At 39.1% G+C, this 25263-nt stretch overlaps 2 protein-coding genes across 8 annotated transcripts in view; one reads left to right on the forward strand and one right to left on the reverse strand.

Moving 5' to 3' along the window:
* Positions 1 to 1436: 1436 nt before the first annotated feature.
* tsnaxip1 (translin-associated factor X interacting protein 1) lies at positions 1437 to 13273 on the reverse strand. 6 transcript variants are annotated; one of them, XM_053500262.1, is made up of 17 exons: positions 12685 to 13273; positions 12328 to 12365; positions 10569 to 10626; positions 10348 to 10463; positions 9997 to 10123; positions 9806 to 9899; positions 9521 to 9717; positions 6827 to 6959; positions 6565 to 6722; positions 6011 to 6152; positions 5209 to 5336; positions 4976 to 5104; positions 4722 to 4880; positions 4317 to 4426; positions 2871 to 2994; positions 2613 to 2719; positions 1437 to 2505 (listed from the first exon to the last, which is right to left on the reverse strand). In XM_053500262.1, the coding sequence occupies exons 1-17, from the start codon at positions 12700 to 12702 to the stop codon at positions 2301 to 2303; spliced, it is 2043 nt and encodes a 680-aa protein (XP_053356237.1). In that variant the 5' UTR covers positions 12703 to 13273; the 3' UTR covers positions 1437 to 2300. The 6 variants fall into 6 exon arrangements, with proteins under 6 accessions (XP_053356237.1, XP_053356239.1, XP_053356235.1 ...); XM_053500264.1 differs by having other exon boundaries at positions 10387 to 10463; positions 10569 to 10629; XM_053500260.1 differs by having other exon boundaries at positions 10569 to 10629.
* Positions 13274 to 13408: 135 nt separating this feature from the next.
* The window catches only part of ranbp10 (RAN binding protein 10), a 34079-nt gene continuing 22224 nt past the window's right edge, over positions 13409 to 25263 (forward strand). For both annotated transcript variants that reach the window (XM_053500162.1, XM_053500163.1), the window contains exon 1: positions 13409 to 13738. In XM_053500162.1, the coding sequence (XP_053356137.1) occupies positions 13540 to 13738 (199 nt within the window). In that variant the 5' untranslated portion in view covers positions 13409 to 13539. The remainder of the gene's footprint in view (positions 13739 to 25263) is intronic.

Raw genomic sequence — 25263 nt, forward strand, 5'->3', positions numbered from 1 at the left:
AAAAAGTAAAAAAGAAAAATTCAAAAGGTCAAACATGACCCACGAATTATTCTGCAATACAAAAATGTATAGATATTATGGGGTATTGATGACTCAGTGGTAGGTTGCCCAGGCCCTGGCTCAATACACACCCAATGCCCAAACCACAGTCACTGGATGCATTGACAGTCCCATGCCTGGATAAAAAAGTAGGGTTGTATCAGGAAGGATAACTTGTGCCAGCTGCTGTGGCGACCCCTCAAGGGGAGCAGCCAAAAGACAAGTATATATTTGTCTTTATAGTTGCAGAATGTTTGTACGGAATGCTGCCTCTCAGTATATAAAGGTAGGCATCATCATCATCATCATCATCAATTTTTATGTCTCATTGTAAGGCTATAATACATCTTCATTTGATTACCAGATCATCATTATGTGAATGTATGTGGGTGAAGCCACATATAACCTCTAGTAACAATATAAAACAAACAGCAAAATCGTCACAAAAATTTGAAGTCAAATGTAGTGGTTTGAGGAAGACTGGACTGAAAAAGGATAGGGAAGCTGAGGAGAGAGAAAGGGAGCAAGTGATCTGTAGGTGGCAGTGATGCAACCTACAGAACTCCAACTACGGTAGATGCCGAGAGGAAAATGTGTGGAAGTACTGGATAAAGCAGACGAAGAATTCAAGACACAGAACAAGTTAAGACAAGATCAGGGAAGGATGCATTAGACATTTTAAATGAAGGCTGGTCAGGAAAATCAGCTTTAAGGGGATTCCAACCACCGTTAAACAACAAAAAATAAGAATATATTGTCATTTGATTAATAGATCATCATTAGACGGATGTACGTGGCCAGAGCCCAGAGTGAACCTTTAGTAACATCATAAAACAACAACAAAATCGACACAAAACTTAAAAACGAGAATGTGTTGAATTACCATAAAGCCTAGTCTCCAGATCTGATTTGTTCAAAGCAGTTAAGCTTTTGTCAGTATGAACAATTTCAGAATGGTCGATGTAAATTATTATGTAATTAAATGTAAATTCTAAAGGCATTTGCACAGTACTGTAAGTTAATGAACTAAACCCCTGAGGGGGTAGTAGAATTGATTTTATGGTTACAGTGGTCCCTGGAAGCCAAAAGATTGAGAATCCATGCCATAGATCAATAATTCCCAACCATGGTCCAGGAGGACCCCTGTTTTACATATTTTAGTATTATCTCTGCTCCCAGCACACCTGATTTAAGTAATCAGCTAAATAGCAGCCTTTTCTTAATAGAAGTAGATGTAGAAATGGGGGATACACTCAACTGAACCATAAACCTTCATTTTCCAATGGTATTAATTAGTAATTAAATCTCAGAAGCACAATTTTATAAATATTTTTATAATATTTTGATACAGGTTCAAAATATTATACAATATATATTAAACAATAGAATGAGGAAAATGTGATGTGGTTTAAGTATTTCAGAACCTGTTGGTTTGAGTATCCCAGGTCCCCTGGGATTGTCACACACAGCAGTGTCTGGATTTTAGACAGAATGGTGCAAATAACATTACCTAGGCAACAGTTCTGTGGGTGGAAATGCCTTGTTGACGAAAGAGGTCAGACGAAAATGGTCGGACTGCTTTGAGTTGCCAGGAAGCATACGGTAATCCCTTTTACAGCTGTGGTGTATTGAAAAGCATCTCAGCATGCACAGGACATTGAAGGTGGATGGGCAACAATAGTGAATGTCCACACTGGGGGTTGCATGGAATGGATACTTGGATAACTACTGTACATGAATGTGCAGGTGCATGCAAGTAATGCTATATCTATGAACATTGTTATTTTGCAGCACGTGGAAAACTTAGCCACGGTGAACAAAACTGTTTGGTAATGTAAAACATTAAAAACAAAGTCAAGCACTATTTGACCATTTCACAGTCCAATTTATAATGTTCAGTTGTACATAAGGATTACGAATTTCAGAATATGAATTAAGCATTGGCTTTGGTGGATAATTTCCCTGAAAAAACCCATATGGAAAACTGACATTCTGACTTTCTCAGAATGCTTGTTTGTGTTTGAATGTGCCTTCTGCCAGTCACTTTATAGACACTTTCCAGGCCACCAAAGATCAGGGGAGCATGACATTTGCCAAACCTAAATTGTTAATTTAAATAAACATTAAAAACTCAGAAAAATTGAAAACTAGACCTTGAATTTATTATTTTTTAATTGAAAATGTAATATTATCCCATATATTTCCTTAATTAGGTTTAAATCTAAGATTCCTTTTATACATGTGAAATGTGTGTGGATGAATTATTCTGACTGAGGCATATGTCCTGCCCTGTTTACATTAGTTACAGAGAGACGCTGTAACGCAACCTCAGTGTCCAGACGTGCTGTGTGTTCATGCAGCTCTTTAGTTTGAAATGCTGTGCTTAAATAACTTGACAAGGTCTCAGAGTCCAGTCTAGGATCGATTTTCTTGAAAACAGCTCTTAAATCCTCCACTCCCACTTCCCTATAACAACAATATTTAAGCTTTAAACTTAAATGCCTAATTGCTTTATTCAGTCTAATTATTTAAAAAACATCAATTAATATTGACATAGAGCAACATGGCCTCACCCCTTGCCTTTCAGTCGCTCCCTCAGCTGGCTGATATACTGTTGCCTCTCAGCCATAGCCTGCTTTTTTACGAGACCCAGGAAATCACTTTGCTTTCCATCTGTGTCCTGAAGTAAAAAAATAATTATATTTGTTTCATTTTGTGTTGCTCAGAATAAGTCATGCATACTATACTCCAAAAGTAAGTAGACATGAGAGTTGTGTGAATGGTGAGGAAACTGAAAGCCTTTTTTGTTTTACAGTTTGATGACAGCTCACCTCAATGTACAGCCTTTGATACGCAATGCTTCCTCCGTTGGTCTGCAGTTCTGACTGAGCAGCCAGCACCAGTTCCTCTATTTCCTGATCTCCTTTCAGGGGGAAAGCAATTCTCAGAGCCTCACTGCAAACAAGTATTAAAAAAAAACTGGTGCTGGTTTATTATATGATTTATATTTATTAAAACATGACAGACTGTGCTGTTATAGGAATATATTTAGTGACAAGGTTACTTCACAAAGGGACCAAAAGTGATTCAGAGCTTGTACACAAGTACAATTTGACAATTATTAGGCGTTATCAGTAGGGCTGGACCAGAATACTCGAATATTCCTTTGGAGGGATGGCATTTGATTTTTCATTTTGAGATTTGAACATATATAAAAAAAATAATAATAATTTAACACGTGACATCGATCCCTGTGAAACGGTTCTCATTTGCGCTTAAATAAGAAAACAAAAATGCAGAAGACCTCAGTTGTGTGGGAGCACTTTAAATTGACTGAAGACAAAACGAAGGCAGTGTGTCAAATATGCGATTTGAAACTGGCCTACCACTATAGCACAACAAGTTTGAAAAAGTTCTGTAAGTAGTACGAAACGTACAATATATTGTTGGTGTAAAAAACGGGCTTTCATCTGCCATGTTAATCAGTAATTTTTACACATGATTAAAATTTAATTTGCTCGGAAAATACTTGCGAATACTGCACGGCAGTCATAAGGTACGGTAGCCCACCCTAGTAATAATTTGTCTATAGGTACATTCCCCTCTTCCACCGAAGCTTCGAATATTCGATGTTGATCACTACCGAATACTCGAAGCTCAAAAAATGGTATTCGGACCAGCCCTAGTTATCAGTAGGGGCAAAATGCAGGACTTACTGGTTTAGGTTACGAGAATAAGTTCGGGACCCTCGGGACAGAAAATGAGACAAAACATGTTGAACGGTTCGAAAAAACTTCTACTAGGTTGGAAAACATCATGTTGATTTAACATAGGCCCTCCAAAACTGGTCCTTTACTCTATTAGTTTATAATTATTAATTTGTGTAGAGCTTCTGGTATATTTGAACGGTCACTTAAACAAAACGAGCTTAAAACAAAAAGGCCATGGACCTACAGTGTTTAGAAACAAAAGTTTTCCAGCTCCAATCCATTCATCCATCTAGAAAGCTCTGTTGTCCAAAACGTATCAATGGAGGCCAATGGTGACCGTTGTATTTATTCCCATTTTTACAACTGCGGTAGGACTTCTGGTCAACATTCATACACACATTCACACACTCCAAAGTTAATAATTTACATTTATTTTACCGTTAAAGGGGTTTCATGGTACAAAAGATTTGAGAACCACTTTTATAAAAAAACTACTGTATATATTTTGTTTTTAATTTGCATTGCAGCAATGCAAACAAAAAGTGCTTGTTCTAATGCAACCCTTACCTGAATTGGGGTGTACTCAGCAATCCACTCTCAGTACTGTCACACTGTATGAGCACTTTGAGTAGACAAGACTGTACATCAGTCTGGCCATGATACACACTTTCATCCACCTGCCACATAACAACACTCCATGTTCATCACTCAGTCAGCACTACCATAACATTTTAACTAATTCATTAGTTTATTCTACATGGGTATTGGTGGCTCAGCAGTAGGCTTCTCACTGGTTGCAGGACATTTTTAGTGCCAGATCCAAGCCTGGATAGAATGGTAGGGTTGCGTCAAAAAGTCATCCAGTGTAAAACCTGCGGCAAGTTGAGTGTGGATCGGACTCAGTGGCTCAGCCACTGTGCCCCACATTTTCATTTACCTTTTTTTTTTTTTAGAACAAACAAAAGCACCAACCTTGCCTTGGAGAATGTCATAGAAGAGACAAATAAAGTCATCTTCTAGATATCGCTTGATGCCATCAAGTAGGCTGTAAGCCCACTGTCCTGCCCTCTCACCATGGTGCTTTAACAAATACTGGTGCAGAAACTCATTTAGATCGCTTCTTTCATCCATCTGTGTTTATAAAACACAAAATCAAGACAAACACATATATCTTACTTTATGAATAATGTTTTTATATCCACAGGCACTGAAGTGATGACTCCTACCTTCTCATTTTCGGATGCTTTCTCTCTCCATATGTCCTTTAGAACTCTAATAACATCAGTCTTTTTTAATCTGAGGTTCTTCAGTTGCCCCTCATAGCGCAGGTAGATGGGAACATCACTGGAAGTACCCTGGGGGGAGATTTTTATGGAGTGCATTTTAACCAGCCATGAAAAGTATATATTTGAAAAAGTAATTCAAGATACAGAAAATTCTTATATGATGGGCTTCTCACCAGTCCAGTAAGGAAGTCTTTCTGCTCCAGGCTAATGCTGTTTAACTCATTCAGCAATAGCTCTAGTTTCTTTTGACTTGAAGTGTCCTCAAAGAGCTCAGAACAACGATCTCTGCTACCAAATACGTCTTTCATGCAAAAAACAATATTATTTAATTTGTACACTGCTGTCAAATCTTCATTGGCTGCTTATTTTAAAGATCACTCTCACAACTCTTTAGCTATCTATCTACATAATATGGTATTCCATCACACATGTGGAACTTCCCCAAACTGCTGCGAAAAAATTAAGAAGCACACATGTGTACTGTATAGACTGTCCCTGTATGATACAGAATTAAGAGTCCCATTCCCCATAAGATTAATAGTCCCCTTTATTGTCACTAAAGAGCACAGACCTGCTCCAACATGACAATTCTCTTGTGTACAAAATGAGGTCCATGAAGACATGGTTTGCCAAGATTGGACTGGAAGAATTCAAGTAGCCTGCTGTGGGAATGAACAGGAACACAGAGTACATGCCAAGACTCCTCACTTAACATCAATTCCTGACCTTACTAACAGTCTTTCAACTAAGCAAGCGAATCCCCACAGCCAAGCTCTCCCTCACGAGGAGAACATGCAAACAGACCCGAGGTGGGACAGCCACGTTCCGTTCTAATAAAATGCCTTCCCCGAAGAGTAAAGCGTGTTATAACAATAAAGGGGACTAAAGCTGCAATGGGATGTTCATTAAGCATCTATGGGTATGGTGTTATAGTTTCTCCTTCAATCCAGTGAACAGTATAGAAGATCCCAATACCTGCACACTGCTCCCACCGTGGTCTAGGAGTTAAAGCTGTTCTATCCAGGCTGTCTCTCTGTACACTGATCTGCTGATGTAAATTTAGCAATGTGTCATATTCCATCTTCATTTGGTTGAAGTCAGACTGTAGGGTCTCCAGCTGAAAAAAAAGAAAAACTGGATCTTAAATAAATCTAGATAACATGGTAGTATGATTAATTTCACAGCATATAAACAGTATTAAACATAATTCAAATTATTGTACATACTATGAAGGTCAGTTCATAATTACTTGAACAAGCAAGTGGTAGCACATTAATATCTTTCTAATCTGATTTACATTTTACACAATACTGAAATACATTTTACACAGTTTAAAGTATACAAAGCAAAACCAAATATTTCAATATGATGTATATTTTGTATATTTTTTAAATATATAGTGTAAAGTAAATTTGTTTGTAGGGTGAGACTTAGTCAGGCTTTTGTCTGTTTACTTAATATAACCAGAATAACAAAGTAGTTATACATTTTGATATGACAAAATATGGCCTCCTATGAGAGTTTTATACCTTTATGAGGGTTTCCTGGTACATACGTTCTAGGTTCTCCCATTCTCTACGTGGAACCACATCTCCATATTCTGCATGCAAGTGATTGAGCTCCATCTGGGCCTTGTTTAGATCCCCTCTACAAACATCCAAAGCCAGCTTTAGATTCACAGCATCATCTAAAGGACAGAAGAAAAGTTCAAGCCTTCTACCACATGCTATCAAAGTGCTAATATTTGACCACAAAACTGAATTCTTAGAAATGGAGTGTGATGATTGTCACCATCCAGGGTGTAATCAGACTCCTGTGGGCTGAAGCTCGTGCTGCTGATACTGTGAATGAGAAGCCTGCGGGCATCACGTTCCTCCCTGTACAGCACATACTGTCTTGCAAGGTCCTCTTCTAGATGTGAAACCTGTGATATACACAAAATAAAAATTTTGTGAGTACTACTCACAATGTAAAAAAGGGTACAGCAAACTACTAGCTTCGTACATAATGTAGTAATCTATAATCCAATTCATTTAACTTAGAAACACTACGTGGGGTGCTGCAGAAATTACTGACTCCGGCCGACCCAGTTTGTTAACACTGCTGTCTATTAGTGGGAAATTACCAACACAGCACCACTGCTGCGTATACATTCAATTTTGTAGGTCGTCTCTCTGTAAAACTAGTTAGTTACTATTATTGTCTATGTTTTATTTTGTAATATAATAATATTGTAATATTAATTGTAATATTGCTTATGTTATAAGAAAAACATTTGTGTTTTTTGTACAAGAAACACAACTTGTCCTATTACAGAGAAAATGGAAGATGCAATATGTCTAAGTTACAAATGCACAGTTACAAAGCACTTACACCTTTCTATATTAACAAGACTGCATTTCTTTGTTTATTAACCACACATCAACCAATCACATTAAAGAATCCAACAACCCTGTGCTATAAATATTATTTAGTTGTGAATCACTCTCAGCACAAAAACGGCACTGATAGAATAGCTACATGGTAGTGTGTGTGCGTGTGTCTTTGTGTGTGTGCAGCTGGTGTGAAAGTATCACCCCAATGTCACTGCAGGGCTGAAAAACAGTCCACCACCCAAATAATATCTAGACAATGGATGGGGTACAGAGTAAGCCTGGAGGATATCCTGTAGACATGTTCAGTGGACAAATTCAGCTAATATTTCTCTTAATAAGACTTTAAACAATAAAAGGTTTAATAGTTGTATATTCGTTATAAAGTCAGGTCCATACATCTTGGAAGAAAGATAAATATTTTAGGTATCTGTACAGCACCACATTGAATCTGAAATGAAAAATTAAGATGCTACAACAAAACATTCAGCTTTAATTTAAAAGAGTGACAAAAGTGTAGCATTAACCACTCAGGAATTATAGATATTTTCATACACACACACACACACACACAAACATTTTTGGTGGCTCATAAATAATGGAATAATGGAATGGCTGACAAGCAGTTGCAAAACCAGATGTGGCCATGTTACCTGATTACAGATAAACTTGTCTAATTAAGCAGATTAAGAGCCTGGAGGTCGTTCTGAGTGTTACAATTGCATTTGGTAGCTGTTTCGTAGCCCCGGAGAGGTGTCTATGTAAGTTAAGGATGCTACCATTAGGCTGAGAAAAAAATAAAACCCATTAAAGAGAAGGTAAAAACATTGGAATACAACAGTTTGGAATATTCTTAAAAAGAAGGAATTAACTGGCAAGCTCAACAACAGAAAAAGACCTGGAAGACCACAATGACAGCAAAATCCTGTCAATGGTCAAGAAAGACCCTTATATAACATCTAGCCAAGTCACTCTTAAGGAGTTTAAGAGGAGGTAGGCGTGTCATTGTCAAAGTCTACATTCAAGTGATGGCTTTATAAAGTGAATACACGCGCTTCACAACAAGATGCAAACCACTGGTAACACCCAAGAACAGAATGACCGGATTAGACTAAAAATCTCCCAGATTCTCTGGACTGAGCCTGTATGGCTGCCAATGGAGTTCATTTTATCAATAAACCTGGTGTTTATTTATGACAGGAAACACAGAGGTTTGTCCATAGCTTCCAAACTTTATGAAGTAATAAAGGCAATCCTTTTGTTTTGTTAGTTATCCATATTATATTGGTTTGTTCCATAATTTATGAGCCCCCCAGTTTGTGCATGTAAAATGACAGTAATTTCTAAATGGTTAATGAATAGTTAACATTTCGTCATTCTCATCATCTACAGCGCTTTATCCTGTATACAGGGATCATGGAGGGCCTGGAGCTTATACAGGAAACTTAGGGCACAAGGCGGGGTACACCCTGGACAGGGTGCCAATTTATCGCATGACATACATCCACACACACATGCTCGTTAACACACTATGGGCGTTTTGGGAACACCAATCAACCTAACCTGCATGTCTATGGACTCTGGGAGGAAACTGGAGCACCTGAAAGAAACCCACCAAGCACAGGAAAAACATGCAAACTCCATGCACACAGACCTGAGGGAAGTGCAAGTGCAAACCACTTGAATTAAAACTGAAAGTTTTAACTTCGCTTACAATTTGAATGTTTCATTTCAGATTTAACAAGAGCCAAATGCCAAAAAGCTTATCTTTGTTCCAAATTTAATTGACCTGCCTGTTTACACATCTCGTATTGAGAAACATTTTCATTAATCAAGATATTTGACCTTTCTCAGTTGCAGTATAGAATCCTTGATTTTGTGGCTGTTTTACTTTTTACCAAAACTAACAAAAGCATGCTTTTATGGGCCATCTCCCATATGTTTTCATCAAAGGTCACTTTTGTTCAAAAGAAATGTTGTAAGATCTCTAGTCAGGTAAGTTATGATACTACTTTTTTTACTCCTTCATAAACGTAATCAGAAAGTGTATGATGTTTTATTTTGGGTCAGCATGATGTGCAGAATTGAAGCCAAAATGTGTCAAATCTCCAACCTGGCTCAGCAAAGCTCTCTGTTGCTCCTTCATGCTTTCTATGACTTGTTGCAGATGTTGGCGCTCTTGTTTCAAAGCCGTTATCTCAGCTCTCTCTTGCTTCCTCAGGTCCAGAATCCTCTCCTCACACCGTTCATTCAGCAGCACTATCTGGGCACGGAGAGGCTCCAGTTCTTGGATCTTCTGTTGCAGATAAGCTGCAATGACATTTTAGTCATTTTGGAAACTTCTTCTTAGTCACAACAACTGCAAGCCTAAATTGTTTTGTGGAAAACGTAAACATACCTAGAGTAATCTCATATTCATTTTTGATGGCGGACAATAGTGGCTTGTATGTTTTAAAGTCTTCGATAAAACAGTCAAAAACTTCTCGATATGCCTTCAAAGGACAGAAAAAATTAAGTATTTAACACCAGTTAAACAGCACAACTCTGCTACATGTAATAGCAAATAGTCTCTGTGTATAAAATGTAAACCTGAAGTTTGAGTTGCTGCAGTTTCGGGCTTTTCATGTCTAAAGATGCCAGTTCTCTCCTGAGATAACACTCCAGCTGTTCCAGGAACCGTGGCTTAGATACAGTATATCCAAGTTCATCACTGCATCTGAAGCACATGATATATTATGAGATAAGAGTCATCACTGCATTCATGTGAAGGATGTGAAAAGTTAACTTCTCCTTTAAAATACATTATGTAGAAAAGTGGGTTGATACAGTAAACTTATTTATAAATTATATATTATATTTTACATTTAAATTCTGGTTTACTTTCTTAATGCTTGGTGATTTTATTTAAACAAATATCGAGTAGCCAAAAAGTGGGCATACCCATGGTTTCTATTTGCTCCAGGGCCAGTGTGTTTTTGACTGTGTGGTTGGACAACCTGACAGCTGACATGGGCAGGCCAAGTAGAAAGATAACCAGAGCCACATCCATCTGTAACCTGGAAGAAATTCAGTTAAGATCAAATTGAAACCTGTGAGTTACGGTATGTAAAACAGAATAGAATAAACAAATTACTGTAAATCTAATTTAGGAAGCAACTTACTTTGAGTATTTTTGACACAGACCCCAACTGCCCTTGAGTACCATTGCTTGATGACAACCTGCTATGATTAGAGTGCCACAAAAAGGAACTTATGATTATTATAATAAGACATATAATAAGATATTTAATAATATATAATTATAATAAATTAGAGTATATAATAAGAGATACAGCAACACATTGTTAAAATAGTTAGAAAGTAAATAGTTTGTTTCTGGTAGGATAATTTGTACATAATCAGTTGCAGTGACCTTTGTGAATATTTTTTGCTGTGATTTATATGTCTACTAATGGAAATTCCAGCTATTTCCATGAAATCACATAATTTGACTTAGCTTACTGAAAGGTAGTCGATTCTTTCAGCTCCCACATGACTCCTTGCTGTTCTGATTTATAACACACATGGCAATCTTTGCCTAAATCTTTTTAGGCAAAGATATGTTATGTAAGGATTGCAAAAATAACTAAATGTGGCTGAAATTATTACATGAAATGCTACTTTTACTCACTCAGTCACTCATCGTCTATACCAATTTATCCCGTCTACAGTGTCATGGAAGTCCTAAAACTTACCCAGGAGACTTAGGGCATGAGGCGGTGTACACCCTGGACGAAGTGCTAATTTAAGGTCAGACACTTAGGTTCGATTCCCAGCCAGTGCCCAAACCCCCCCAGCCACTAGATGCAGTGCCGGTTCCAAGCCCGGATAAAATGGGAGGGTTGCGTCAGGAAGGGCATCCTGGTAAAACCTGTGCTAAGTTGTTTTGCGGACTGGATATTCCGCTGTGCCGACCCCTGCGGCCGAAAGACCAACAACAACAACTTATTTACACACTAGGGTCAATTTGGAAACACCAATTTGCTTAATCTGCATGTCTTTGGTCTGTGGAAGGTAAGCCACCAAGCACGGGGAGAACATGCAAACTCCATGCACACAGATCTAATGCGGGAATCTAACCAGAACCCTGGAGGTGCAGGCCGACAGTGCTAACCACTAAGCCACCTGCCATCAATATCACTTCTAATTAATAAACTACAGTAAATTGCATTGTATTTTACAGGTATTAGATCTGTTTAAATGATTGCAAATTTAGTTAATATGCATTAACAAATACAGTAGACCTCTCTGCACTCGGCGGCATGTAGTGGATGACTCGGTGGTGTAGTGGTTAGCACTGTCGCCTTGCACCTCCAGGGTCCAGGCTCGATTCCCGTCTCTGTGTGCATGGAGTTTGCATGTTCTCCTCGTACTTGGTGGGTTTTCTTCCGGGTACTCCGGTTTTCTCCCACAGGCCAAATGTATGCAATTTAGGCTAATTGGCGTTCCCCGTAGTGTGTGAATGGGTGTGTGAGTGTGTGTATGTGCGGGTGCCCTACGATGGATTGGCATTGGTGTACCCTGCCTCGTGCCCTAAGTCTCCTGAAATCCCTGAGACCCTGAGAATAAAGCGGTATAGAAGATGAGTGAGTGAGTGGGTGAATAAATTGCACGGTGCAGTAATAGAATTGCCTATGAAGCAAGCATGAAAGAAGGGGAACAAACGAGTCCATGTGCGCGTCGGCTCTCAACGTTCACCTAGAAGAGCCGGTTCAAGGAGTCGACTCCTTTGTGAGTCGTTGGTTACAAAATGACAAAATTGCAGACACACGTTCTAGAATATATAGAGCTCGTTTCTGGCTATTAAATCCATTAACAAAGTTTAAGAATTTGTTTAGATTAATTTATAAAATATATGATTCTCTATATGTTTATCCTTGCCTTTCAGACGTTGACAGTGGTGGCAAATGGATGTCCTTCTTTACAGACATGTGTAGGAAAAATATAAAAATAAATAAATCTTATGATAATATATAATAATTATATTGTCGTCCTTTAAATGTATACTATTGTTCCCTGTAGTTAACTTTTCGACTTCAACAATAACGTTGCGACACTGTTGTTGTTTACGAGCGGTTGCCATAGCATTAAAGGACCCCAAAGAGCCCACGAATGTAAAGCAGCCCATTTCCTGCCCAATCAAATATATTGACTCACAATTAGAATGATTAGATATATAATAGTATATGGCTTTTTCGGTAATATCTATTGATATAATAATATATAATCTTTCTTTACCGTCATGTCATCTATCATAATTTCTGTTTTTTCCCCCTCATAATTTCCTTAAGGCGGTTTTCAGGCACCTAATACAGTTCACACATGATCCATGAACTTGTTTTTCAGAGCTTATTTCTATCCGGAATAAAGTGTTAAACATACAGAAATATAATAGCAACTACATACATAACTACACAATATACAGCCTAGATAATAATTGTATAAAACTTAACATTGTGAAATGAACATTGTAAAAATAAAAAACAACATCCTAAAAAATAAAAACATCATGGACAATATTACCAAGTCCAAACAAGCAGGCCATTTTTTATTTAAAAAAAAAAACTTTCGTTATAAGCTATTTTGTATTGATGTTTGTGGGCCACTGGAAAAACACAGGGATTAGTATGATCCGTTACATAAAGAGCAGCTAGAAAAAGATGTCGCATCCAATCTGTGCCTGTATATATAGGAATATTAGTTCTGAATACACGCCAATAATATATTTAAATGTGTGCGATTGTATTTGATAAGCTGATTTGCGAACACAATACATGTTTACTTATACATTTCCAAAACTACATGTACTTAGCTCTACTTCTGTCTCTCTCCCCTCATTGAGCTTCGTGTACAATAAGATATGGGTATTGTAGTTGTATAGTTCCGGATTTGTCATCTGCGCATACTGTACAGGACAACTACCTCGGACTACACTGCCCACAGTGCACTGCGCGCCTGACTACAGAGCGGTGGTTATGCGGGGATATCGCTACTGCTATTTCTCCTCAGTCTATCGTTCTCCCTTTTAGAAGATTGAGGCACAACTAGGTAGTGAAAAAGCAAAGAAAGAAAAAACAAAACACAGCCAAAAAAATGGCAGAGCTCGGAGCAGGCAGCATGTTACAGGGGGATCCTGCTTTAAATGACCAAGAGCAGGAGCTAAACGAGCGTTTGAAGCGGCTCTATCCGGCCGTGAACGAGGAAGAGACCCCCTTACCCCGGTCGTGGAGCCCCAAGGATAAATACAGCTACATCGGGCTGTCGCAGAACAATCTGCGGGTACATTATAAAGGTACACAGGCGGGACACTTTCTTTAACGTGTGTTTAACTGTCATGGTTTGGGCCTCGACGTTCTCCATGGAAACAGGCACCTTGTTTTTAGCCGAATATGATCGTGTGTATGAAATCTCCCCGATCTGATCTGATCTGAGCTGCTTTTCCGTCTCTGCTTTGTTTCAGCAGAGGAAAAGACGAATTGCCCAAATGGTTGACATGTACAACAAATCCAGCTCAGAGTCCGGCTAGCCACAGGAGCTAGCTAGTTAGCTAACGCAAAAAACAACATGGTATACAGAGAGCCTGCGTTGTTTTTGCAGTCTAACGCATTATAATGCTGACTTTGCTAACTTGTTCTCTCCCAGGAGCCTTTTAAACCAGCACAAGTCATATTTTACTCACACCAGTCTACTCCCTCATTTTTCCCACTAAGTTTAATTATTCAAACTGTTAGCAAGCTCAGCATTGCCCATGGGAATACAGGTAACATTAACCGGTTAGATACTGCTCACGCGTTTTTTCAGATCGCTGATTTATACCAGGTAGTGAGTGTGTGTGTGTGTGTGTGTTTCATCGCTTTTTATCAGTGCACAGAGGGCTGTACAGGGTCATGCCGGGGAGCTGTCACCTGGCCTGCTGTCGTAAAACCCGTAAAAGATGAAGAAACTTGGGCTTTTTGTCTCTCTGTGTGTGTGTGTGTGTGTGAGAGAGAATTAGCGAGCTATACAGCAGCTAGCTATATTTAGTTACACATCATACTAGGCAGTGAGCTCGGCCGTGTGTGTGAGAGAGAAAGAGAGAGAAAACTCAGACTGGGTGGATGAAGCATTTGCTAATCTCTCAGGTGTGGATTACTGGAACATTTGTAATATTTGGAGTGGGTCATCTCTGGCCTTCCTCTCCCTCCGCGGTGTGTCCAGCCTGTCACAGCGCACAGCCGAGCTGCATTAGCTATTTATGAACCTGTTCGAAGGGTCAGGGCGCATCGACCCGCCGGGGGGGAAAAAGACGATAATTAGATAAAATGACACTGTCGCTCTGGAGGCAGAGATATTACAGCACATCTCACACTCAAAACACCGCAGTCATTTAGAAATAAACACATCACTTCTGTAATACAGTAATAAACGACTCGGTTCGCCGTGACGTCACGCCGTGGCTGCGACGTCTCGTCTTGTCTTATTAGCGGTGAGACTGAATTGTGCCTCATGATCAGTCCTGAACGTCTGCGTCTGCTGTCAGCATAAAACCGCATGAGGGTATAGAACTGAATGTCCAGTGCTTTTATTCAGAATGTTAACGTCATCTTTATGGACTTTACTTCCTCATCAGTATAATGATGATGGTGATGATGATGATGATGAGGGTTGCTGCACTGGGTGCTGTTTAGTTAATATCTGATAATGGTGCTTATTTGAGATTTCCATCCATCCATCAAAATTTGACTGATATTGATGAAAACTAGCACTTCTTGCCTCAGCTCTTTGTCCCAATCCGGATCTCAGCACCTTTTGTCCCGGTGCGTTCCCAGCAGCTCGGCTTCATACATGAGTTACGCCGCTGCTCCCCCTTGCCCTGGTGATGTCAGTGCTATTTTGGCCAGTGTGCCCCGTTTCCGTTTCCCAATACTGCACCGAGGCTAATTTCTTCGAGTCACTGCTTTGTCAAGATAAGAGCTGTCTCGACTTTAATTAGGATACCAGGAGGCCATGATGGTCCACAGCACAATAGATTAAGGCTTGTAGAGAGTAGAGTCATTGAGGAATAGATTGTATAAGAGCTGTATAAGAGTGAAAGTTCACTGGATTCATTTAAGGGGGGGTTTTGTTCCTCATACCTAAATTGAAAGAGCCCCGAAAGACTTGGATGCGCCCTCAGGCTCAGCTCTGTGTCAAACTGTTAAAGGTCAGTGTGGAACAGAGTCTGCTGGTATGTCAAACTGTAGCATCAAGTCAAGTACGGTATAGGAAATGTGAAGTGACTACTTTTACACGCCCACACTGGTGTTTACTGAATTAGCCAGATTCTGGTAACAAAGGTGTATGAATGTGGAGGTGGTTTAGAGAGAGTGTGTGTATTTAATTCTGTGCCAAAGTTGCAACTTGTCATTCTTCTTGTACAACTGGTAAATCCCCCGAAAACTCCCCCTCACCTTGTTAGAGCAATGTTCTGCCAGCTCCTTCCCTGTTTACAGAGTGACGTTGTCCATACTAATCACTGTTTTGAGAAGGTAATCATCAACATTAGAGTTGTGGTTAATGTTAAATGGCTAGCCTGTTGCTAAGCTACTCAGTATAGTTCACAGTTGTTGCTGTGCTGCATTTTCAGTCCAAAATGTTACATGAATGTTTGCGGTTCATTACAGAATGTTAGCACCTGCAGCCACTCAGTGCTTTTACCTGTAAAGTGTGGAAAAAAAAAACATTTTATGAGCTTTATGCGCTCTAACATAACACATACTTTTTACTGTATACATACACACACAGAAACACAGAGTGATTCACTCGAAAGAGGCCCCTATAATTTTTTTTTTTCCTATCATGAAACAATCTGAGCCAAAAAAAATATGCTTTGTTTCTTGACGTATGTGCAATCGATTGCATTACATGTGGTGCTGGAAGTGATCTCCGTTTTCCGCCAGACATATTTTGACGTGGCGCTCTATGATCCCGTCGTTTCCAGTTTCCATACCATCCTCTGAATAACACCTTTTGAGGGAACGTCAGGAACATCATAATTTTTCCTAAATTTACTTGGATATCACTTTAACGCATAGGTTTGCAGTGCGAAGACGCGGTGCTCATTACTGTACACCACCATGCTGATGAGAACTTGAGTGACTGAGTGATGGGGTGCGGCGTTAAACAGAGCGATGGCTGTCTGGCGCCTACCTTATCGGTCCGACTCAGCATCATCCTGGCGTGTTTGAAGCTCCATGTACTGAGGAGCACATTGTACCTTGATTCTTTCAGATTGCTATATCCTAGTGAGGGTTTTAAAGAATATTTGGGCCCTGCTATATATATTATACTTACATACATGCATATTTATGCTGTGCTGTTAATTGGGGATTTTTGAGGCTGATGACTGTAAATGAACGTCTCCTCTACAGCAGAGGTAAGTTTCAATTTTGCTTTCCTGGGATGCGCTTCGTCAGACCCAGTTTCATCATGGTGCTTGATGAGTTTTGCAAATGCGTTCAACAACACTGTTCTTGCAAAAACTATTCCAGGACAGCTGACCTTAATGTCTTAAAATAACAACTGACAGTTGTTGTTGTTGTTGTATTGCATTCTTACCTAATGCCATATCATTTCTCAATTGGTTAAGGTCTGGACTCTGGCCTATTGATGTGTGGAAATGATGGCGCAATGTGCCCATGCCATCAGGGAGGAAACATTTATTCGAAAAACCTGGCCATTTTGTATATTCAGGTAGTCAGCTGACGTAATCTTTTGGGTTTATAACATCGCTGAGGCTGGACCTGACCAATTGAAGCAACCCCAGATCATAAAACTACCTCCACAGGCTTGTTGTTTTTTGTTTTTGTTTTTTTTGACACCCAGGTAACTGCTGAGCTGCAAAAACACTAATTTGCAACACTGTGCTAATGATCACAACATGGGTGTGTATGACTAACCAGGAAAGAAAGAATTACATTTGTACTAAAGACACTGAAACGTTAAAAGATATCGAACTCGACTTCGCTCAGTGGGACAGCAGTAGTTTCATACGAGTTACAGCTGAACTTTTAAATGCGTTTTTGCACGGAATGAGGGTTGTGGAATTTGCCCCTGGTTACTTAAATTGGACTTGTGTTTCATGTGGCACACTTTGCAGTCAATGTGTAGAGCAGGAAAACTTATAATGAACAATAACTATTGTCCTGTGATCATATGCACCTCAATTTTAATTTGTTTTTGACAGACTGTTTAGTTTTTTTTCCCCCCGAAAGTCTGTCAAAGAAGTATCATACTGTGCAGTTAAACTGGTTATAAATCGATCAGTGTACTTAAACTGATGAACATTTATGGTATCAGTGGGACGTTATGATAGCTTGTAAATTCCCACTTAGAAAGCACCACAAATGCAGATAAATGTTATAAAATAAAAATGACATAAAATGCATTCTTATTACAAACTCGGATTCGTTTATAATTATTTTAGGTGTGATTCTTCATCCTCTGTTATAACTCCCCATAGTAATAAATCAGATAACAAAACAAAGCATTAAGGTAAATGCTGAGTTGACATGCTCATAATTATACACACGTAAAAGCTGACCATAAATGTACTCGTTCCTCACGGCTAACTACCTCACGGCTCCTATATTTGGTTTAACATTGCTAGTTTAACTTGTTTGGATACCGTAGCTCTGCATCTTGCTTTAACATGATCTCCTTCCCCTTTCCTTCCTGTGTTCTTCAAGTGTTCCAAAACAATCAACTGCCAACAAGCACCATGTTCATCACATAATATTTGCTGCCTCCAGAATGCAACATGCCATGATTTAACTCCTTATTCCTGTAGTCTGTAAATCAGTTCCTCATTCTAGTGTGACAGAGTGAGCTTGCTAGCCAGCAGATGCAGAAAAGAAATCTAAGCTTATGTCTTTCCTCGTAGAACTTGAGATTGACAGACTGCTAGATTTGCTCAGATGCTGCTCAGTGTCCTGTGCCGCTCGTTTGTCCGTAAAGAGGAATTTCTGCCTTCTAAACACCTTGTCATGCATGTTTTCTCACACTGCCAGATTGTTGTGGCTTCTTTTGCCTGGGAAGCTGTGTTTGCTGACACTGGCACACCGCTCCTCATCCCTTTGTTTCCTCTCTTATCCTTTTCCCCCCTGTTCCTGGATTTATTTCTGTCTCGTCTCACTATGGACGTGCAGTGCATATTCAATTCTGCCATAATCCTGCGTGCAAAGGCTTTGAGTAAAACGAGCCGGTGATTGGCCTTGCGTGTTTGAGTGTAGTCATGTGGGGTCGGTGGCTTCTGCATTGGAAAAAACGTCCTTAGAAAAAAAAATATGACTCATTGATCTTGTAGGTTTTAGCTTTGTCAGAAGACAGGGAGTTGACTCATGCAGAATGGAAGATGGCCTAAATGTGAACTTCAGAATATTGTGCTTGGGGTTTAATAAGGTTTCCGTTAACGCTAGACAAAAAGTGTGTATGTGTGTGGAATGGGGGTGGGATGGGGGATGAGGGGGTGGGGGTCAATGTTTTCCGAATAAGACTATACAGCGGCTTTGATGCAAAAAATAAATAAATAAAAAATCTCATTATCAAGGACTGTCTTGGAGGTTGTGTATTGTCGGGGTGTTATCTATTCCCTAATGACGGATCTTTGAAGGGGATGTGAGCTCCGTGAAAATGTGCACGAGTGCACGGTAAATCAGAAAATCCATCAGGGTCGATTTGCGCCTCTGTGCCGTTAGATCACATGTGTTTTTTGTTGGTCGTATAAATAGAACAGAGTATGTGAGCGGATGGGGCAGGAGTGAGTGCATATGTGTGCATTTTTGAGTTTGTGTGTGTGAGTGTTTTGGGAGTGAGGTGGGGGGGATGGTGTAGGGGATTAGCACATGCAGGGTCGTCTGACAGTCCTCTGCTCATGTAAGCGAGCTATGAATTGGCTTTTTGTACTATGTGTAAGCCGTGTAGACCTTTTTATTATGGATGTTTGTCTGGATATGAGGGAGAGAGACCTGCTGTGTCTCAGAGGACTGAGAGAGCTAAAAATAGACAAGGTTATTATTGCTTCTGTATTCAGAGAGGATGAATATTCACTCAGTTTATTAGTCGTAATGTAATAGGACAGCATAATAATAGATCAGAGTAATGCAGTGTGAGCTGCCAGCGTGGTGTTAAGGATGTTTCCATATTTGTAACTGCATCATTTGTCTGAAGTCACATTTCCTATGGGCATATTCAGCCTTCTCACTTTAATACACTATAATAACAGGGCAGGGCGGTTAAGACGTCGGACTGCTGATCCAATCCGCCTCGCTCGGTCACTGGTTTAAACCTCGGGAACATCGAGCCGCCTACCATTGGGCCCTTAAACAAGGCCCTCAGCCCTCATGTCCGCAGATCTGTGATGAGATAAAAGCAAGTTGATCCGGATAAACGCATCTGCCAAAGGCTCTAAATGTAAATAAAAGAAACGTTAATAACACTATATTTAGCCTGTATGATTCCCAAAAGACCACATGAAAATAATCAGCACTAGGGCGACATCATATATGTGTGCATGCTATTGTTCGGCTCTAATCGATACTGAAACTGAACCAAGTAACCTACTTAGTATTAAGCAATCAGGACATCATGATACATGTTCTACTTAGCACCAATATAATTAACTGAACATCTCCAAACATTCTCAGATACTCACCTCACACAGCCTAAACGCTCAGTCAGTGAAACACCCGCGCCCATACGTTCGAGGATCGAGGCTGTAAATGTAGGATATGTCTGCAGGGAAAAGTGGATCCTAAATCAGTCTGTGTCCCTGACACATCATTACAAGGCTTTTTGGCTTTTTTTTTTTTTGCCACTTTGGGTTCTGGTAGCTGAACACTGGATGAACTATGGGTTTAAATGTGCTGGCTTCTTCATTGAGGTTAAATTTTCTGATTGAAATCATTCTGATGAGACATTGCAGTGTAACTGTTGACATTACATGGACGTTAATCTGATTAAATGTGTGTTTCTATGCTTAAAGCATTTAATCAGAATAAATATATATATATGTTTTTTTGACGCGTGGAAAGTAATGTTTTTAATCTTCTGGATATAACGGAAGAACTAGTTGTGAAAATAATGAGTGATCATTATTTATGAGAAGAAGATGCCCGTGATGGACCAACATCATTTCTTGCATTAATATTTGTGTTTCTGTTCCTCTTTTTTATTAAGCAGCAATTTTAAAGTCATGTACTATTCCTGCAGTTAGAGAGTACAAGGGGAGGTTTACAACATTAAACGTCTCAGATTCCTTTCTTTGCTTCTCTTGGGGTGTCGTCACATCACCTAAATTTTGTCTCATGTGGAAATCAGATCAGATCAAGCATTTACATGGTTATTATTTTCCTGTTAAACAGACTGTCAATGGTTTACACCACCCTTCTTGTTATTAGAGAAAATGTTTTTAATTTTGGTTCGAGAATGTTTTAAATTGTGATCTGAGAATCTAAACCCAGACCTCATCCTGTTTTTAGTTACATTATTTTTTTCGCTAGCTATCTTTAACCGAACGATTAGTTCTTCAATCCGAATGAAATTCTTTCAATTTAACTGTTTACACGAAATCTGATCCGATGTGTGTTTACATACCCAAAGTATTTAATTAGAATAAAACTTTTTGGACATGCACGCAGTGAACCTGCCTGCTGCGAAGTGCTTAGTAGTCTTCAACTTCACTTTTTTTTCCCCAACAAATTCAGCCTTCTGTGTTATGATTGGATAAAAGAAATCAGTCTCATTTGTGATTGGTTAGATTCTTTATTATGTATAAAATGGTGAGTCAATCAGTGATCCTTCCTCAGCCAAAGGCCCAGTGCATGACAGTAAACAGAAGTGGAAAAAAATAGTTCGGACAGGGTGTACACACTGGTCAGTTGTTCCCAAAGTGTGGGTTACAACCCCCTAGTCAGCCATAAGGGTAGTGCAGGTGGGCCACCAGGCGTCATTTATACAACAAAAAAATATAAATTTTAAATTTTGTAATGAGGTTTAAGCTTTCCATAAAATATTTCTGCTCAAGTATTTACATTTAAAATTGAATGAAAACTGATAAAACAAAACAATGGGATTTAACATGATATTCTTCATTTATCTTAGTTGTGCGTGATCAGATCTATGATTAAAGGTTTGGCTGGGTCGCAGCCTTGCATAAGTTTGAGAAATATGATTTAAATTAAATTCCGGGCTGGATCGTAAGAAAGAAATGTTTAGATGATGCATTTTTACTCTAATTGGGCTATTATTCTGATTATTGGTACGATATTATGGTCCATGTAAACACATCTATCTGCATCTAACACACATCTGCTTGTCAGAATGGATCATAACAGGTTTAAGCATTTTACTTATTTTACCATGCTGATAATAATATAATCTAATGTTTTCGCAGGCATCATCACTCCAGTATTTCAAAGCTTTACATTGAATTAGAAGTTTTTTCTGGCAATTTACTGGCAAGTTACAGTCTCAGTGGAAATGCTTTAGCTGCTAACTTTATTTGAGAAGCTCCTCATTTAGAGTAAAAAGCTTGAAACATGTCTGAGATGGGTTCAACTCCCAGCAGAAGAAGAGCATGGGAATGTTCTTTATACATGAATTAGTGAAGTAGTATTAATGGATCGGATTATTGCTGTTCGGACAAGATCCTGGATTCTGTCCATCCCTTGATGCTGCTGTTAGCAAGAAGACAAGACCATATAGTCCTGCTCAGAACCTGTATTTATGAATTTGCACATTTTGTGCACAAGTGTGTTAAATATCTCTTAACCAACAACCTTTGTGAGATCATTGAAACAGAGTTTGCCTTGTCCATTATTTGAGGTAGCAGCTTACAGCCACGTTAATTGGTCGATGAGTGAGTAGGAGTGCATCCAGTTGTATTGTTTGATACAAGATATATTAGGCATGTTTGGGTGGGGTAGTGATTGGACTACTGGTTATAAGGTCACAGGTTCAGACCCCAGCACTACCAAGCTGCTACTGCTGGGCCCTTGAGCCCTCAGCTAATCAGAGGTATAATGAGATTAATGTTCGTCACTCTAGATAAGGACTTGTCTGGATGCAACAGACTACATCATAAAGTAGGCTTTGTCAGAAAACTTCCTGCTCATAAGCATGCTCATGTAAAACATAATGGCCTGATCAGAAGCAAACACGAACTGGAAAATTCCCCCAAATCTTATACACAGTGGTGTTAAAACTGTGTGGTGTGCCCAGTTGCAGTATGGGAGTGGGTGAGCTGGGATCGGGAAAAATTGTCCATTTCAGATCTGCAACCCATTACACTTTTTGCATGGGAGCTTCATTTGTTTATATCCAGTTGTATTGTATGCAAAAAAAACAGCTGGAAAAACTAATTGATTTGTGATTGACAGTTGTGAAGGTGGTTTGAGCTCTCATTGCTTTCTATCACAGTAAATGGAGAAAAAATCCAATTAGATCTCAGCCTCAAATCACATGCTTTTCAAAAATTTACGTGTCTACATAGACAGTCGTTTGTCCGGCGCCCCGCGTACACAAACACAAATAAACATAGTACAGTTTAGATTTGAAATAAATTATATTAAGAAATCCTGCAGAATATTGTGACTAAATGACTATATTTTATTATTAAAATATATAATTAGTATGTTAAATAATTATATGTATGTTATAGTAAAATTCGTCTCTGCCTAACTTTAAGGGGGTGGCGCCCAGCGCCCCTTATTGACCCGCCGCCACTGAGATTGATTTTGGTATAATATATTGGAAACCTTTACAGGTTTTGAGTTAATTAGCTGATTAGAGTGTGACACCATGAGTCTCCAATACTGAACTTTCCCACAATATTCCAATTTTATGAGATAATGAATTTTGCGTTTTTTTATTAGCTGTAAGCCATAATCAACAAAATTAAAAGAAATAAACACTTAAAATATATCAGTCTGTATGTAATGAAACTATATATAACCCTTTTTGAATCGAAATACTGAAATAAATGACTTTTCCTATGATATTCTAATATATTGACATGCACCTGTATACCACTTGATCGTACATTTGTTGTAAACGCGCCTACTTGCATCTTACTGCAATAAAGATGTAGTTTGGGAATTATTGTATGAATGTTTTAAAAAATTTAACCCACACGTTCAGGCTATGCTTTTATCATACTGTATCGAGACTCCACTTAATTGCCCATTTCTGACCTTCCTTCCTCATGAACCTGATCATGGTTTCGAATCTTCAGATACATATATGTATCTGCCCCCTCCAGGCAAAATAGAATAGTGCAGTATCACAAACAAATCAATTCATTTACACTAATCAAGTCCTTAAGTGCATTTAAAGAGCTATACAGTATTAGCCCATGGGGCTCAACTTGGACCTGCCAGCTTTCTGAGGCATACAGTTACCACAGAGGGGGTGAGATTAGAACTCATTACTGCTGATGGCAGCAGAAGACCCTTGGAGACTCTCTATAAAAAGTTTTGCTCTGACCAGCATAAGCTCTATCACTTGTTGCGGTAAGCATAGTCTCTGCGATGGTATTGAGGCCCACTCCCAGATCATAGTAAAGGATGTTGCCTTTCTCTTTGGCTATAGCAAGGCAGACAGAAATTTGTAACCTCATAAAAGAAAATTGGTCAGGAAAAAAAATGAACGCCTATTCAGATGCTTAGTAAAATAAATAAATCCGCAGTTGAAATTACAGCTGTGTTTAATAATCAAATTAAGAGTAAATCAGCTGTGTGGCCATAAGAAAGTGAAGCTATTTGAAAAAAAAGGCTCCAATTTGCTTTGAAACGTAATGATTGGAGCAGCGGAGAAAGGTTGTGTGGTCCGATTAGTTCAAACTGACCCTATTCCAGAGTGATGCACTTGTCAGAGTGATGGACGTGTCAGGGTGAGAAAGGAAGTGCATGAAGCGATGCACCCATTATGCATAGCATCCACTGTACAAGCCTCTGGAGCCAGTGTTATGATCTGGGGTTGCTTCAGTTGGTCAGGTCTAGGCTCAGTAACATTATGTGGCAATAAAACGAAGTACTGAATGACCAGGCTATCGCATCAATGGAGTATTTCTTCACTGATTACAGAGGCATGTTCTAGGATGACGGTGCCATAATATATCAGGCTCTAATTGTGAAAGAGTTGTCCTGGGAGCACGAGGAAAAAATTTTTACATGCAAAAAACAAAAAGAATCCTGACCTGTGGTGATACACATACAAGATCTTAAGCAAAAATTAATGCAGTTTTGGAGAAAAATAAATGTGATGATGTATAAGGCTGTCAAAATAATACCATGGTGAAAGCATGTCATAATCAGTGCGGAAGGCAGTCCAGCACAATATTACTTTGTGTGTGAGAGAGAGACCTTTGTCTGCATGTGAGATTAAGACTATTTCCAGGCCCAGGTTCTAGGTTTGGTCTCCTGTGGGCTTAATAATTAGGTTACATTTTCAGCATTAAGAAAGAATGCTAATCAAGGTATAGCTTTGTCTACTTGATTTTGAACATAATATGATGGACCGGGAGAGCTGATCTCATGTCCGTATTCGCTCTGGCTTCAAAAGTGTGTGATTACAAGGATTTATTCAGCCAGAACAGAAAGAAAATCCAATTTATTTTTGTCCAAGCATGCAAAGTGATGTTGGGTATTACAGTTAAATTACACATCTCCACTGAACAGAGCGACATATTTGTGTTCATAGTTGTGAAAATTGTCTTTTGTCATAGCAGCATGTAATTTGAGAAAGGCCTCTATGGAGGAAAGACCCTGAATCAGTGACTCTGTGTTTTTTTTTTTGTTTGTT

Source organism: Clarias gariepinus, chromosome 7, assembly GCF_024256425.1.
Source record: "Clarias gariepinus isolate MV-2021 ecotype Netherlands chromosome 7, CGAR_prim_01v2, whole genome shotgun sequence".
NCBI classification, from domain to species: domain Eukaryota; kingdom Metazoa; phylum Chordata; class Actinopteri; order Siluriformes; family Clariidae; genus Clarias; species Clarias gariepinus.

Bases quoted from the DNA above. Each gene is read 5' to 3' on its own strand.
- tsnaxip1 (XM_053500260.1), bottom strand. The intron at 6,723-6,826 runs GTGACAATCATC...TCTGTCCTTTAG, and splicing joins GTCTGATTACACCCTGGATG to ATGATGCTGTGAATCTAAAG. The intron at 6,153-6,564 runs GTATAAAACTCT...CTTTTTTTTCAG, and splicing joins ACCAGGAAACCCTCATAAAG to CTGGAGACCCTACAGTCTGA.